The sequence below is a fragment of the Botryllus schlosseri genome, chromosome 11, assembly GCF_051294905.1.
Source record: "Botryllus schlosseri isolate E-star chromosome 11, Bs_hap1, whole genome shotgun sequence".
Taxonomy (NCBI): Eukaryota; Metazoa; Chordata; class Ascidiacea; order Stolidobranchia; family Styelidae; genus Botryllus; species Botryllus schlosseri.
In genome coordinates this window covers 5410876-5429109 of record NC_137246.1, presented here as the reverse complement: position 1 = coordinate 5429109, position 18234 = coordinate 5410876, and the positions used below count along the sequence as shown (strand labels likewise).

Below are 18234 nucleotides of genomic sequence, written 5' to 3'. Positions count from 1 at the left end.
ATGGTTGAGACTTTCAATTGAATTTTCACGTAATGTTCGATGCGGTCATAGCAACAAACAATACTAGTAAAAATAATAAACTGACCGTTACTGACTACAGTGTATAATGTCTAGCCTAGGGTGAACCATAATATTTGAAGGGTGGAGCATTCGAATGGAGTGTACCAGATCCGCATTACAATGGACCGATGAATAGCTATCGCAATAAATACGCAAGTTTATGCTTCAGGGCGGGTTGACCGGACGATAAATATCGTACAATGTTCATGTCAACTGTACGCAGCTTGTAAATTACATTCACCTTGTGATTTCGTAGGCAATTGTTTCTCCTCATCATATAACCATTGGTATTGGAATTATTGGCTCCTTTCGGCGTAGAAGAGAGATGCGATAGCCCACACATTTTGAACTCGTAGGCCTACTTCCTGCGAGATGCTTATAAATAGCACAGTGCACAAAATTGATTAGATTAAAAGGGTGTACCACGGCGAAAAATGTTGAAGGGCACCGCAATACACCACCGATAACTCTCAATAATACGCTATCGACAAGTCTTCGAGTTGATAGTATTTTTGGTATTGCTGTAGTTTTGGAAGTTTTCGAAGAAAAAGGTTTCCCACCACTGTCATCGAAAGATTATAAAAATCTTTTATCGTGTCAACGTCGTTATCCAGCATTTTTACTGTTGAACCGGCGATTATTCATGAGTGCTCTCGAATTGGTGAATAATGGTCGAGTACTTAAAGATACAGCAGAACGTATGATAAAATTAAATACCAACCACGCTATATGTACCTACCAGACGACAGAAAACAGCAAACCTGTCTCTTACAAGCCGTGGAAGATCTCCGGCAAAGAGTTCAAAATTTCGAAAAATCAACCCATCAATCTAATTGGTATTGGCTTTTTGTCAAATAATTCCATTTCTTTGTTATGTTGCTTCGTTATCCATTCCGCGTTACGTTCTTACGTTTCATTGAATAATAAGATATTTTCTTTGTCCCTGTACGATTGGGTATGACATATACAGTTGTATTCTTCTACAATATCTACATACGGTGTACGTGCTCAATTTTAGGTAAGTTTGAGGATTTCCAAGGCAGTGTGCAATATGAAAATTGTGTCCTAACGTCGGAAAATATCTACAGTGAGGTTTTGCATCACCCCAAACCACAACAGCTGCTTAAACCCTGACATATGCGGCATTTTAGTGGGCTAAGTAAAATCGCGGCACCCAAATTGTAGGGGAATCGTCCATTTTCACCTGATGTTCTTCCAGCTCAACATGCACATGCACACAGATGCAAGGGTGCTTTACAGAGAAAAGTAGCCAGAATATGTTTTTAAGGCATGAGGCATGGGAAACGGACTGAAAACCATGAACTTTTGAAAGTCGGCCAATTCTGAACAACTGGATGTGTGGACTGTGGCGGCGAAATCCGTCAAGTACGAGAAGATTTTATTTCCCTGTTTGCGGAAAGCTCTGCAAGAATATGGTGAAGTTCATAAGCTCCTGTTATACCGGCGTCACCAAATAAGCAAATCCATATCAAGAAGCTGCCCGTATAACATTTCGAGCCACGTTGAACTGCTGGTTATCGATAATGTTTAAAATGAATATCATTGCATTCAAGTACCATTCAGTCAGATGATCGCTTTATTAATTCTATCGTTTAAATTGAAATAGTTTACCATTTCACGAACGCCCAGTCGAGACCGCCAAAATTACATTTTCTGGCTATTGATTTTGTTAAAGTCGTCAAGAGTGAGTTTTTATGTAATGCCTCGGGTCATGTTTGCAGACCTAGGGGTTTGGGGTGTGCTAATCGACTTGTTTTAGGTGAAGGAGATTATCGCTATGATTTGTGGCTTTTTTTGGGGAGGGGGGATTATTCCCTTATTGCGTAATTTTCTTGCTTTGTGTCGGGAAATGTATTTTTTGGAGGTTTCATCAGAGCGTTATATGGCGAAGTAACAAATTTTACTGCTCTGCATGAACTAATTTATACAACGGAACCTTTCAAGTATCTCATACCTTGGTAATTCGACAAAAAGTATAAATGCAACTTGTTACTGCAACCTTTGTTAACATTAAATGCAACATTCTCATGATTTTAGTGCAACAAAAACTTGCCCTATAGTGATAACTAATTACGCCAGCGCAGGTCACAATCATTTCCGGGATAGCAACGGCAAATACGGCTCCTTCATTTCCAAGGTAAAGGCTAGCAATAACTGCTGAGTTTGGCCAAGAAAATGTCGTCGAGGTTATCGAGCTGAAATTTTCCTTTAATTCTCATCAGCACTTGAAGGAACTGCTACGCACTGCTTAGCCCAGGGGTCTGAAACTCGAATATGCTCGCGGGCCAATTTCCCAGTTTTACACACAATAGGGTTACTCAATATCTTTGTAAGTACGTCTTATTCTGAACCTTCCAGACTGGTGTACCACACACCTCGTGAAAATATGATTTAGTATTGTAATATTCACGCCTGGCACGAAAAAATACATTTTTTAAATATTTGAATAAAATTTATGGCATAATTTGTCAAGATTAAGGAGTTATAGACAGCATACGAGAGGACAAATGCTTAATGACATCGTAAAAGGTCACGCGTTATAATTTTGCAGCTATAGCGGACATTTGACGTGCCACAATTATGGGTAGAATATTTTAGAAGTAAGATGAATCTGATATCAGAGCATATCAGAGTTGTTGCGAAAATTCGTGATTGAGGGCATATTGGCATCGCCACGGAAAGTTTGATGGCAGTGCGCAAGATAATTGGTTCCTATTTGGACCGTTGAAATCGTCGTGTACTCATAGATGAGACGCGTTTGACAGCCATCAGTTTGTGAGGAATTGCGTTGGGTTGTTCCGGAATCGATATGAGTGAGTAGTTAGTATGATCGGTCTGGAGGTGGCAGGGGCTCGTATGGGTGCGGTCGCACATCGTATGGAAACTCGTGGTGGCACATCGTACTTTTTGACCCCCCTCTCAGTCTCACATCGTAATGTGTTCTTATGGGTGCGCTCGCATGTCGTACCTTCAGGTATAGGTATCTCTCGCATATCGTATTGAAAACTCGTGTTGGCACATCGTACTGTTAGGTACAGGCATCTCTTGCACGTCGTACTTTCGCATGTCGTACTTTCGCGTATAGGCTGTGGTGGCGATTCGCCATGTGTTTCGCTACCTTGGTACAAATCACTCTGCGTAAGCAATTTTCACTCGCTTGGTAATGAAACCGAGGTGTGGGTGGATATGATTTGCATTTATAAAAATGACCTACACCGATTAAGCGACGCTGTTTAACACCATAATCCGTCGAGTGAGTAAAATGTCTTTGGAGTTCGGTTTAGTGAGTTAATTGCTAGGGATTCAATCACATAAAAGTAAGGTATTTTAGCGACTGAGTATTGTGATGGCATTTACTTTAGCGAATGACAACGGAAAATTTTCCGATATCTTTGTCGGTGTATGTGTTACACAAATAATTCTAGTACACCTAACTATAAGACACATTTGGCAAACATCGTACACATTGTTTCTTTGTGATGGTAACGACTTTCAGCGTCTTGGTTTCATGTCGGGAATTATCATTTGAGGGTTCAAGAACAATTTCAATCAATACTACAAATGAACAACAATGCAAAACACGTTTAGTGAATTACAGTGTAGCAAGTACTTCCTTGATATTACGAGTGTTGTGCACTAGACACTTCTAGTTGAATTGGATGCGTCTAACAAACATATCACAATTTACTTTTGTAATGATCAAAGTCTCCTAGCGATATTTTATATTTAGCACGCTCTATAGAAAGTGTGAACGGAGTTGAGTATTGATCGCCCGCTTCGAATGGTACTCGATACCCAAAGTGATATTTTCACACTATGTAAGGTACGTACGTTTCAATTTTCTGTCACAAATTCCGACAATAAATCGTATCAATTGCTGGATTCAATAGTAACGATATTGTGATATACTGACTCTACACGTAGTCGTTTCAATTACCCGTTACGAATTGCGAGAGTAAAGCAATTTGTATGGGGTGTTCAATGTATGAATAATGGAATTGTTACATCTTTAGCCCGGGTTATCGCAACGATCGATTTCAATAATGGTACTGGTTGTTGAATGTAATAATACTGATATTGTTGTTTCATCTTTAGTCTTGGTTACTGGAAACAATTACATTTGTAAAATATTTTCTGCCATTCGCGATACGCAGAGTGATTTGTACCAAGGTGGAATAGTTTTCCAATCAAGAACATTTCAGGCACGCATAGTCTTACAACTCAATATGTTTTATTAATACATTCATATTAAAACCCGAAGCTTTTCGAGCTGACACTTCTCAAGGGCAATCGTCAGCAAATGGAGAATTTCAAAAACATGCATCTAGCTACATTGCATACAACCAATTATGACGTCATAGAAACAAACAACATGAAATACAGGCAAACCGCGAGCGCAGCTAGTGGACAATTTTTAGATTCACTACAAATTCCTTCTGCTGACACAAGCGCGGTCGGTGGATTTTAATATAAGTCGATTCCAGTGCAGACAGATGGAAATTAGTGCGGCCTCTACCTAATATCGAAAATCTTTCATCGCGATAGTTTTTAGCGCAAGTTGCATTCTCAATATGTTAATAACAATGGCACTGAAAAGTTTGTTGCTGTCATAATAACCTTTACCACAACGCCGTGTCTAATTAACGCGAATAATTTAATAATCAAGTCATGATGAACAATAACATATGTCAAATCACCAGGGTTGTAATGACTCGAGTCATGACTCGACTCGAGTCCGACTCGAGTCACGTTTTTCAGATGACTCGACTTGACTCGAGTCATTTTCTCAAAATACGGAAATGACTCGACTCGACTCGAGTCAATTTGTGTATTGACTCGACTTGGACTCGGGTCATTGCGCATGACTCGAACCAAGTCATATGACTCGAGACTCAGACGGCCAAGACTGACGTTTCATTGTAATTTCGAGGAATAGAAAGTAATCACACTATTGGGATTTCGACTATTGGTACTGGTACTTGAAAACGCGTCCAGAAACTGTTTAAAATGACGAAAATTAGTATTTTATAAATGCGAACCATTCGATATCACCAAACAGAGTTATAAAATGTGGATTTAACAAGTTTTTAACTGGAAACTGGGCAGTCAACACAATGACTTGGACTCGACTCGAGTCATAATACCATGACTCGGACTCGACCCTCTGCTCGGTGACTTGGACTCGAACTTGACTCGGTGGTGAATTGAAAATGACTCGACTTGACTCGAGTCAAAACTATGAAAGTGAGATTGACTTGTGACTCGAAGCCTCGTGACTTGGTTACAACCCTGCAAATCACTGTGTCAATCCTTTTGTTTACAGCATGATAATTTTCAATATAACGCCAGCGTTCGATTGTGAGAAATGAAATCCCAACTTCGTTGTTGAGACTTTCAAACCTCGTATACTCAAACATATTATAATAATCTCAAGTCGCCTGCACCGAGTAGTAATTACTTTATGTTACAGAGTATACCGAGTAGTAATTACTTTTACAGTTGAACAAAAAAGACGAGTTGGCGGTATATGACTACAACCGAACTTGCTATGGATTTTAGCTTGTAGCGATTGTATCTACTCGCGTAATCTTGTCTATTTTCCATACGGATACTGTTGAGTCGGTTGGGTGAGATACAAACGGGTTTACTTGACAAGGTTTTTCCTTGTTGACTCTTTGGAGTATGGTAAGATGTTAAAATGTCGAGACGTAATATACTATTTCCGTTAACTCAATTGCAACAAAAATAACCAGATAGCTTGTTCAAGGTTTCGATAAATAGATTGAAATATTCCGATTTAACTCATCGCGTCGCAACTCGATCGCGATATGCACAAGTGGTTGTCAAGTTAGAAATATTTACAACAGGTGCTATTTCATTGATTGACTCGATTGTGTGTAGTAACACATTAAAATATCGCGATAGCATAGTGATATTATTTACTGCAACTCTATTTGACAAACGGAAAACTCAGTCATGAATAGAGTTGTAAGGTTTCATTACTTGTTTCAAATCAATATGCGTATAATCTCTAAATATGACTGGGTTGAAAGTTGGTAGTCATGTTTGTCAATCTATTTCAATTCAGACTATGTCAAAGTCCAAATATTTCATTCTGGATTATCTGAATTTACCTTTAGTACATCCCGCGAATGGATTCCGACACGGCCGAAAGTTAGTTAGCGTCAGTAATATTCAGGTTACGTTCGATTCAACAGTTCGCGTTAAAAGGATTTCTCAAAGGATTTGAGTTGTGTCGAATCAACACATTCAAATACGAATCAACTTGATTTGTGTAGTGAGTTTCATTTCAAGTTGACAGATTGACACATTGATTGAATATCCTCATGATTTGTATCACGCAACTAAAGTCAACCACTGTTCCGAAGTGTCAAAACATATAGCGATTGCGTGCAAGTGCCAAATTGTTGGTTTTCGAATCACCGTCTGCGCTGATTCTGTTATTCATTACTTATTACTTGATAGTAAAAACCATCGACATATTACACTGTAGCGATTGGGATGCATGCAATGGCAAGACGCGAGAAATGGATATATGTCTTAGGTGTTATCTTGTGAGCGATCGTGGGGTTTGTAATATATTTCACACCTATTTGGAGTGTTAATTTGTGAGCGTGGTTATTGTTGGTATTCGAATCGACGTCTACGCCGGCTCTATGACCGAATAATTACCAAAATATTACTTGTGCGTGATTCCTACATCTGTAACACGAAACCACGAGAGATGACTATGTCTGATGTGTTATCATGTGAGCACTCGTAGGATTTTACAAATATTTCGCACCTTTTTGAAGTGTTAGTTTGAACGCGGATATTGTTGGTATTCGAATCGCCGTCTACGCCGGCTCTGTGGTAAACTAATTACCAAAATATTACCTTGCAAGGGATTCCTAGATTTAGCAAACTATTTCACACCCTTTTTGCTGAAAGTACGACATGCCGCCCGCAGTCTATACCCGAAAGTACGAATCACCGCCGCGGCCATGAGAATAACGATATATTGAAGTCGCACTCGCCGTAAACGTTGGGATTACCTCAAATTGGTCATATATAATAATTTGGGATATACACATTAACTAAGTACCAATCACGTGACTATTTACCATACTCGATACATATTCAACACCGTGTGAGAGATGCCTATACCCGAAAGTACCATATGCCGACGCACCCATAACAAACACATGGCGAATCACCACCACAGCCTATACGCGAAAGTACGACATGCGAAAGTACGACGTGCGAGAGATGCCTATACCTAAAAGTACGATGTGCCAACTAGGGCTGGGCAAAATCGAGTAACTGAGTGATTCGATTCTGAATCACGTATTACGCTTCGAGTCGAGTCGAGTATTCGAGTATCACTCATTATGACGTCATAACATAATTTAATATGTCAAAGTTCAAATATGTACCTTTTATGCCACCACGAAGAACATAATGCCTGCTATCCGTCACATTAAAGATACCTTTGGTACTTTTTCGACCATAGCGATTTCATTGCACTTGTTGACAATGTTGTGGGATGATCATGACTTCAGAAATGTGTTATTTCCAGTAACGTTTGTAGCTTTGTGCTATGTCTCGTATTCTGCGACATGACCAATCAAGGTTTCTAGGATTCTTCACCGGAAAATTGTATCAAAACTATAATTCTCGTTGGTAAATTAACTTTCAGTTGCGAGGAGCGCATAATTTCAGTACTCGAAAAACCGTCTTTTACTACTCGACTCGAATCATTGAAATTAACACTCGATTCAGATTCGAGTACTCGAATCATTGTGCCCAGCCCTAGTGCCAACACGAGTTTTCAATACGATATGCGAGAGATACCTATACCTGAAAGTACGACATGCGAGCGCACCCATAAGAACACATTACGATGTGCGACCGAGAGGGGGGGTCAAAAAGTACGATGTGCCACCACGAGTTTCCATACGATGTGCGACCGCACCCATACGAGCCCCTGCCACCTCCAGACCGATCATACTAACTACTTGACTGTTCATTTTAGTTAATAATGAATATATTAATGCTTTTTCGTAGCATACCAGATTTCATACATATAGCTACAATATTTCTACACCTTTTCAGCCATTCAATTTGTCCACGTATTCAGTGGCGTAGCAGCCACTTTGCGCTTATGGCTCTACGCCAGGGGCCGGCAACCTTTCGTATGCAGCGTACTAAAATATCAAAAATTGTAAAATATTACCAACTGGCGTGCCGACCATTTTAAATTTTGTCATATTTAACGTTCCACCTATATCTGTAGCTGGCGACGGCATCGGTTACGTCAGTGATTCTTGCAACAGTATTGGTCACGAAGGGTATAAATCTTGGTCGCCTCCGCACTAGACCTACCGCCTAATGTACGCAATGTGTGCACCAATTAAATTTAGTCGCGTAATGATCGATCTTCTGCGGCTGCCCTGATCGTTTCCAAGTATATTGTGTTCGCTACCATAGCCAATAAGTGAGGGACTCATCAAAGATTTTACGATGAGATGGCCTGATGATAAAAATGTGTCAACCCCTGCAAATCATTTTGGCAACGCACACAGCGCATGGAGTTACATGTTGCCGAAAGTGTGTTTCATATATCGTGAAAATGCCCTTGGCCAAAATGCTGATTCCTATAAAATAATCACAATCCCACAGGCTGCACAGTTCACATGCAAACTCCCAGAAAGCACCCGGACTGTTTTTGTGGTTTTCCCAAAATTAAACCTTTTTGTCTTCGTGGACCCCTTTCGGACCGCCACGGACCCAAGCGGACCACCTCATGTTTTCGTACAAAATTGCTCAATTTTCGTGCAGCCGTCATCTGTCTTGTGCAAAGGCTATAGTGATAAGCAGCCGCAAAGTGACTTGTCTTGAAAATAACACCACACTGTATGTAGAAATTGGGTAGAATTGTATTGCTTCTAAGCGAATTTTGCAGCTGGAGATACGTGTCTTCGATTTGATATGAATGAGTGCCGAAAATCCATTTCCACAAAGATAGGTGGTGGCGAATGTAATATTATTGCGTAACGCTTCCGACGACCGCTTTTGGTGTGAGTTTTTAATGAACATATCACGTCCAGCCTCGTCATTTTAACTCGCATCTCATCTTGAAGTAATTTAGTTGTTATATCATAAGATAAAATGGATTTCGTGGCGAGTTTTCAATGCCTTGATTGGGACCGCTTACTAATTTGCTGTGACTGAAAACTCCAAATTCAAAATGTTTTGCAATCTCCCAACAAAGCACCATATGTTTGCATTGGCAGGCTATTGGCAATTTGCGAATTTAAATGCCTTTACACAGTCGGATATTTCATCTCAGACGGCCATTTTAATGATTCGAGTCCTAAAGTTGTAGCAATTATGAAGCGAAAATGTCTCACGCTTTCTATAATTACAAAAAATATAAATTTGGTTATCAATCATTTTACAACTTTAGAGTTTTCGCTGACCCCCTGAACATGCTGCGCGTACCCCCGGTTGAGGACCACTGGTCTATAGGATAACCAAAACCTGCCCTAAAACACTCTGTATTATGTTGATTTAACAAATAATTTAAGCTTTTTCCATTTTGACAGCTTATGTGACATGTTTTGCAACGAACATGGTTATAATATGTCGTGTTCGTCAAATCTTTTAACGTGCCCTGAAAAATCATCTCGCGTGCCACAAATGGCGCTCGTGCCGCGGTTTGCCGACCCCTGCTCTACGCCATGGGCGGCAGGCTGCTAGGGGGCGGCAAAATGTGAGGTGATGACCTTTTTGTTTTGTCAACACAACAAGATTTCCAATAAATATCATTGAAAAGATTGAAACTATTCCAAAATTTGGGTTGCATTTTCAACGAAAGCCATGGATGACAGCATATATGCTCCTGCGGTACTGGTATTCCCGAAACCGCCTAAACATTTTCATGGACTCTCACGGAGGCTATTGTAGTACGCAAAGTCTAGCGTAATGGATCTAAACCAGGGGCGGGCAACTTCTCCAGTCGGCGGGTCGGATATAGGGAAATTAAGTACTTGGCGGGCCGGATTGCTGAATCGATACATTATTCGCCCATTTATCCACACATAAAAGGAATAACTCGTATTTAATGAATGTATTTGAACGACAGCTATGTCATTTCAAAGCCAATTGTCGCCGACAATGACAACAACAATGTGGATTTGAGAACAGCATTGTCATACAGCCACCGCCTGTTTCTCTGATCAATTAACACACGATGCAATCCATAACCAAGATTTCCAGGCGTTTGATAAGCCCGGTACTCTAGGGTTACCATACGTACTCTTTTTTTGAGATTTGTCCTCTTTTTAGAAAAATGTGATTAAATATGGGGTGAAAATCGACTGAGATAAAGTAAATTAGCACTGTATAGTAACGCTCCGGGAGCTGAACCGAAAAGTTTTTTTTATTTAGTCAGCCAACTGATATTGTGAAAGAAATAACTGTATTTTGGGAGCTGAGCCAGAGTGTTGACTTTTTTTTCAACCGACCACGAAGTGCGATAAATTTACCATTTTTTCAGGATTTACCTCCGGTATAGCAAGTCTGAAAATTTAGAAAAAGTGTCCTCTTTTCAGATCTTCAAAATATGGGAGCCCTGATTTACCAATATATATCAATCCATTAGGGTTGAGTACATAGCAAATGCCGATAATGGAAGCCTTCTCGCTACGACGAACTTACCCGTAAGCTTTACTCACGCACGCTGCAGGCACTAAAATTTGACATTTAAGCAGGTAGTGGGGAATCTCGGCCGACGTGGGCCGCGGCCACATAATCATATAAGACGGGAAACTGTCCGCGGGCCGTATGTTGCCCGCCCCTGATCTAAACCGAGAACAAGGGGTCGTCGCTTCATCCTCCTACAGACTACAATCTCTATACCAGTGGTTCCCAACCTTTTATTTCCCGTGGCCCCCTTGCACAGGCTTCTACCGCTGGTGGCTCCCTGCTTACCACTAAAAAAAGATTTGTTTGAACGTGCTTGCGTTTATTATTTTAATGCCATCTTTGATGGTGTTCAAAAGCAAACAAAACAAAACGAAACAAAGTCAACGAAGTTTAATTGACCATCAATGCGAGATTTGCTCTTGGGGTCGTCTGACGAGGCTCTTTATATTTGGCTCAGTCTTTGACACAGCAAGACGAATGTCACTGCCAACATCGAGACGGTTTCTAGATTTTGTTTTGATGGTAGCCAGATCAGAAAACCCAGATTCACAAAGATAGGTTGTGGCAAATTGAACGAGCAGTACAGAAGCTTTCTTGCTGAGTAGCGGATATGAATCGTAAAGAGACATCCAGAAACTGGCAAAATCTTCTGTTTTCAAAAACCAATATACACGCATTTGAAACCTGTAGTTCTGCCAGTTCCTCTGCCTCTTCTTCAGTAGGGTCCATTTCGGTGTTGAACGGGTCTTTGTACCACGGAATATGGACACGTTTTCCGGGAAAATAAGATTCAAACTTAGCAGAGACGATTCTCAGGTGCTCAGAGATGCAAGTTTGGATGCCCACGGGTAACTCAACTTTTTTAATTTCCAGGTATTGGCTTAACAGAGCGAACGAGGAAGTTGAGCGTACCTTGATTCGTTCTCCCCAAACTCCAATTCGAGCGCATATTCAAGCTAGTTTATCTTGAACGTCACCGACTGTTACATCACGGCCTTGTAGGGAAAGGTTCATTTCATTAAAGCACCCAAATACATCTGCCAAATACGCCAGTATCATGATCATGACAAACTCTTCATTTTGAAAGTGGGCGTGGAGATTGTTTTTGTTTTCTCGCAGAAAGATTTCCACCTCAACACGTAGTTCATATAGCCGTGAGAGACATTTCCCTCTGGATAGACATCGAACATTTGTATAACATAGGAGCCGAACATGTTCACCTCCCATTTCTTTGGTAAGAATTTGAAAGAGTCTGTGGTTTTTGGCCCTCGCACGTATGAAGTTAATCACTTTTACCGCGTCGTCCATAACTTTCATCAAACTGGAAGGTAGAGTTTTTGATGCAAGAGCGTACCGATGTAATGAGCAGTGCGAGGACGTCACGTGGGGCCATTCTTTCTTCACAAGCGTGACGAACCCCCCTTTGACACCAACCATCGCTGGAGCACCATCCGTACATATATGTTTGAAATTTTGCCAGCCGAGTCCATTCGCTTCGAAAAACGAGTTCACAATAGTCTTCACATCTACTGCGGTGGTGGTGCCTGGCATGGTATTGCAAAACAAGAATTCTTCTTTTTTCTTTCCCTCTTTTTCATAACGAGCAAAGGCAATCAAGTGATTTTCCAGAGCGCAATCAGTAGATTCGTACAGCCAATGTCATTTCTCTGCGGATGATTCTTGTCGTGGTGGTTTCTGAGTTTAGATGGACGTAATGACGCATTGGACATAACATACGAGCAATGCATACATTGCGCGCATTCTAGGCAATCTCGGAGAACTTTTGTAAAGCCGAAAGTAACATAACTTTCTTTCCATTTGCGAACTTTAGGCATTTTGAATTTAAAACTTACGGTAATTTCTTTTTGAGTCTAAAATAGGCTAGGTTTGACCGTTGGTTCTCTATACTTGATATGAAAAGATTCAATTCCGTTATTTTGAGCTCCTGAGAACGAGACTAGTAGCTTCATTTTCTTGACGTAGCCTAATACAACTATACCGGGATACCGGCATTACAGATTTCTCACGTACGGCATACCGCATGATTTTCATACGGCAGAACAACACACAGGTATCGTACCAACCCCTTACTCCCGACAGAGAGTGATAGAGAAACTACAACTAGCCTGCTGAGGAGGTACAACCGCTAACTAGGACCTCGTCTTCGTTATCTGCATGCCAGATTCAGCCATCTCTGATCCTCGACTTTACCACAATTGTGATGTCATATTTGAAACTTCACGCGTTAGCGTAACAGTGACGTACGAAGTACCCACTGTGAGGCAGTGGTTCCGATCTTACGCAGCAGACTGCACGACACCGAAGAAATAGCACGAATTCAAAACCGTCAAACGGAAAAGTTGGTGAAAAATCTTTCGTTATCGTGGCCCCCCTGCAACTGTCTCGTGGCTCCCCTAGGTGGCCACGGGCCCCCGGTTGGGAACCACTGCTCTATACTATCACTCTCAGTAGCAAGTCTTGAAGTTTGAATTCATATTACCGCACAATGCCCCGTCCGGCATGAACGCATTATGACATCCCAGACTTCCGAGACAAAACTACGCTCTCTCGATATACCGAGCATATCATATGTGGATACGCGGCCTCGGAAGAGTCAAGTGGTCTATGCGATTGGCTTCGTGGCCTTCGTAATACTACGTGACGACTTGGATTTTGTTTTGGTTTTAGATGACACGGATCGCCGAAAGTGGGTTAAACCCGACTTGTAAGCGAACAGCAATATTAGCAGTGTTAGTAATATCTATACTAGAGATATACTATGTATCTAAACTTGAACGCGGGCCTGCCGTTCAGCCGTACCGATCAGGCCCGCAGCATTCAATCGGGGATTATACATTTGAAATGACGATGGAAAGCGATACCGAACTCAGTACACCTGTACTGCAACAGAGCGGTGAAGCATCATCACTATCCAACCCCAGAGAGGGCATAGGAAATGGAACTGTGAAGCCGTCACACTCGCAACTCAATGTTAGTTATCCAATGTATCTGTAATTTGTTACCATTAATTGTTAAAGCGATCAGAAATATGGTTCGCATGTTTCAACAGGAATCGCAAATTGAGGCGGAGATCAGTCGACGTTTGGCGGCAGCGACTGACAAAAAGGTCAGTAATTTGTTGCCTAACCTAGTGCGGATGCCGATTATGCGATGATGGTCTGCAGTAGGGACCCGCAAATTTGGATCACGATATCTTTCAGTTACATTGAGTATTCTCGGATTGGCTATTTCGACGTTGTAAGCCACTTAGATTTAAATTCTTGTTTTTTTTTCATATTCCAATTCATATTATACAGCCATATGACCAGACATGACTTATAAGGCAATATCTTATTCCTGCGTAACTTTGTGCCTTTTTGCGACCTCTGCGCAGATGCTGAGAGACTGAGCATCAATACATCAGCTAACAGCTGCCCGTATTCACCAGTTATTCTTTATTCAGAAACATCTTCTGATCGGTGTAAGGTCCGGTACCAGTCAATATCTAGCATAGGTGTATGCACTGTAAAAAAGAAAAACCTCGATTTACCGCGAAATGTTTGGAAGCACGGTAGCCAGACATTTCGTGGTAATCTAACATTACCATTAGTCAATGCAAATTCAACTTACACTCGTCCGGTGCATGCTGTCCCTGTAAATCAGGATTACATACCAGCTTGTAAATTCACGTACATCCATACCTATCGCAAAGTAACCCGATGCTAAAATATCGCAAAATTTTCTTCACACTCCCAAAACGACATTGGAACAAACTGTATATTCATTCATGATATCACGATGAAGTGGTAATCGATGGAAAAGTATTGCTGCTAGAGGTCTAATTCTTCTTTAGTAGACATGCAGTAACACGAGTGGTCGCAAGAAAAGGTGAATTAATTCCTCCACCGGCCAAACTTCCAATTATTTCTTTTTCTCTTCCTCATTCCTTCTCTGTAACTAGTATCTTGCAGTTCCACTAAAAAGAATTCATGATTAAGTCGCTATATAAAGCAAAGTTCCTAACCTAGACATGACATTATATATACTACTAAGACAAATAAGCTAACAAAAATATACCGTAACATGTTTTGAAGTACCGGTACTGGTACATTGTGTGATGAAGGCTCCGCCTTGTACATGATATAGCAGAGATTCATGACTTACTTTATCTAATGTATTGAAGCAGAAGGTTCCTCATTTGAGGTGGCATGTGTGCCAAACAAATCCAGCAGTGGATGAAAACATCACTATGCTATGGCCCGAAAATGACATAAACAAGCCAACAGTTTCAACTCCTCTGCGGCGGAGTATGTGGTGTCACAGGTCATTATATAAGTCGACTAATATCCCAAAATAGAACAGAGAATGCGGGGAATGAAATATTTCAATCATGAAATCAAAGTGGTGTGCACATTGTACACTGTACAGTCGCAGATATTCACGGTAACAAATACTATGTATAGTACTGTACCTTTTGCGATGCGTATCCCATTTAGCGTTCCTAGGAATCTTCCACGGTCGGGTCCACTTTCTTCAAGCACAACAAGCTTCGCTCCACCCTATGCTCAAATCTAAATAATGGCCAAACAACGATGCGACACTCAAACGATTTCGAAATAAGTCGTATTCATCCGCTGACATGCCACCAATAATATTTGCTGGCCACGTTATAATGTTTGACTTAGGTTGTTTCTCTTTCATACAGAAACATTTATCATTACATATAGTTCCTTTCTTTTCCATCTAATTTCGTATAAATTGATATTTTCCATCAAGTGTTGTTCACTACTTACTGTACTTCCTAAACAAGACGCTGCTTGTGATGTCACAGTTGTGCGTTGACTGTTTACTACGAATCTCAGAAAACCAGTAACGCGTAACGGTAACCTATTGTAACCTATTACAGGTCGCCTTGTCCGCCACTAGCAAATGGTCAACTGAGCATGCGGTGCTGATATTTCTAGTTTTCCGAACAATATTATACATCCTAAACTGATTTTCTAACTTATCAGCCCTATCCGTAACAACGAATGTAACCAGCGAGAACGGGCGTATATCCGTATAGCCTTATAACAGGGATATCTAGAACTGTATCTAGTTCTAGACCGGGCCGTAACAGCACTTCGTCAGCCCCCCCAAACTTTGGTCTTGGGCCCCCATAGGGTTATAGACACAACTAGGCGCACACGGGTGCGCAGATCTCGACAGAAAAGGAGTGGAGACAAATTTGATATGTATCCCTGGCCACATGGGAGTTGGGCAAAATGAAACGGCTGACGAACTAGCAAGAGCGGCTGCATCCACGGATCACGCAGATGACATTGGAGAACCGGTCTGTTCCAGAAGTGAAAACGCTCATAGCATCCATATGCCGCGAGAAATAGATTTAAGACTTCAACTCGTCACATGACGGGTTGGCATATCACAAAATACACGCACCCATCACAGAAATTCCTGCGCCGCTGAATTTTTCACGAAGGCACTCCTCGATAATCCTGAGGTTGAAATCGGGTCATTGTCGGCTGAATTCGCATCTTTATCGTATAAAGTGCCACGAAGATGGCCTGTGCCGCACGTGCATGGCCGAAGAGACCGTTGAACACTTTCTGATTGTGTGCCCAGTATATGCTTCTCAGAGACAATATTTGAAGAGTGCGGCGAGACGAAACCATGTCGACATGACAGTACGGGCCCTATTATCCAGTCCATATACAATTCAGACTGTTATTGAATTCGCATTAGCCACCCGATTAATCTAATTTTTGCGGATATAATATTTTCGACGTGGTCTGGTGCACAAGACCTTAGTAGTTAAGCACCATTAACCCCACATACAACAACAAGAGACGCACACGATTTCAAATTAGTATTTCTTCACTGTCGTAGAATTTTTCCCAGCGGGATGGTATTTGTCTTGTGAGGTTCAGATTGCAAAGACGGGAACATTCGGCGCCAGTCATTCAGGCTCCTATGGACAATTAAACCAATATGTATTTTGTATAGCCTATATAACGAAGTCTTCGGTCTGCATAAGGGCATAGACCTTTTCTGCCAAGCCTTTCTCGCTGCTGATCGTTGTGGCACACTTCTTGGAGTCGCATGTCATATGGCCTAAAACTTGATTGTATGTCTTGGTGGGTCGTGGCGCGGTAATAGCCCAATACCCAATAATATATAAAAATGGCTTCTTGAATTCTTGAAATTTTGAAAAAATTGCATAAATTTTCAAAACATAATCTATGATTTATGCTAATTCACGAAATAATTTTGGGCCCCCTTCGAGCTCGCCCCCCCCCCCAATTGACGGGTTTGGGGTGCGGCAGTTACGGTGCTGGTTCTAGATATCCCTGCCTTATAATATAATATAATGGCTATGGTGTAACCACATTAGCTACGATTGTCAGTTGTTTCTTGTACCCTACTATGTACTATACTGAAATTGATACTAGGGCCAACAATTTCCGTACGACAGACCCCATTTTCGCAAACGAGGTTGAATCAAGTCAAATCACCACGAGAATAACATATCAGTAACATTCATTTCCGCGTATATATTGGCTGCAGCAATTATGAAGCTAATCAATCTTCCCAATAGCCTGGTAAACAGCAGTTACGAGTAACTAAATTATTTGAATAGTGGCGCTTGTAACCGATTAGGTCTTTTGCACCACGTACGAGATGATTAGCGAAAACAATATTTCACAGATATTTCGCACAAGACAGAAGTTACGAGTAATTGTCAGTAATTTTGCGAAGAAATTCTGATAACTTGACTTCACAGCTAAACTAAGGTAATATTACGTATCAAAATGTAAAATTACAAGCTACGCACAGTTATTGGCTGCGACCGGTAATTCGTTGTAAAATTTACAGAGCTTTCCCACTAAATCTACCAGATTTTTTACAGTGTGGATTGTACAAAGCAAATATGACATTTAAAATCGTAATATAATTAATTGTGATTATTGCCGTTTTTGATAATCCTAAGTTTCAGCACAAATTAAACTTATTCCGAGTTCGAGAAACATCATTTCTCTCAGGCGCCTTCGCGCCACCTTCACATGCTTTCACGCCCCTCAGTTTGAGAACCTCTGCTTTAGAGAGATATTTCGTTGCGCGGTGTGCCTTGGAGTCGGCTTTTATCAAAATACACCAGCCGAAACTCTGTCAACAGAAGGAGCTCGTGTATCACCTGGGAATGGTGCATTGAACGCTCGCTCATTCGAAATTTCATGCTGGTGACCTCATTTTGTGATACGATTGTTGATATACAATTTTCTTTCCAATTCTCTACTAGTTGCTGACGATTACCCCTGACGAGTATCAGCCGAAAATATTCGGGTTTATTTCAATATGAATATACTATTCAATTTCATATTGAAGTTCTGTACCTCTAAGAAGCTCTTCAACTAATAATCGTATTCGCGGAAACCCGAGTGGGTA

At 41.0% G+C, this 18234-nt stretch overlaps 1 protein-coding gene and 1 long non-coding RNA gene across 4 annotated transcripts in view; one reads left to right on the top strand and one right to left on the bottom strand.

Moving 5' to 3' along the window:
• LOC145450960 (4-galactosyl-N-acetylglucosaminide 3-alpha-L-fucosyltransferase FUT6-like) overlaps positions 1-18234 on the top strand; it is a 241142-nt gene that overhangs the window by 182706 nt on the left and 40202 nt on the right. For 2 of the 3 annotated variants that reach the window (XM_080329452.1, XM_080329450.1), the window contains exons 2-3: positions 13480-13782; positions 13862-13918. The exons of the other annotated variant lie outside the window; for it this stretch is intronic. In XM_080329452.1, the coding sequence (XP_080185578.1) occupies positions 13480-13782; positions 13862-13918 (360 nt within the window). The remainder of the gene's footprint in view (positions 1-13479; positions 13783-13861; positions 13919-18234) is intronic. 3 annotated transcript variants of the gene reach the window in all.
• LOC145450982 (uncharacterized) lies at positions 14515-15772 on the bottom strand. The gene is made up of 2 exons (XR_013918660.1): positions 15263-15772; positions 14515-14767 (listed from the first exon to the last, which is right to left on the bottom strand). It is a non-coding gene; the product is annotated as an uncharacterized LOC145450982 (long non-coding RNA).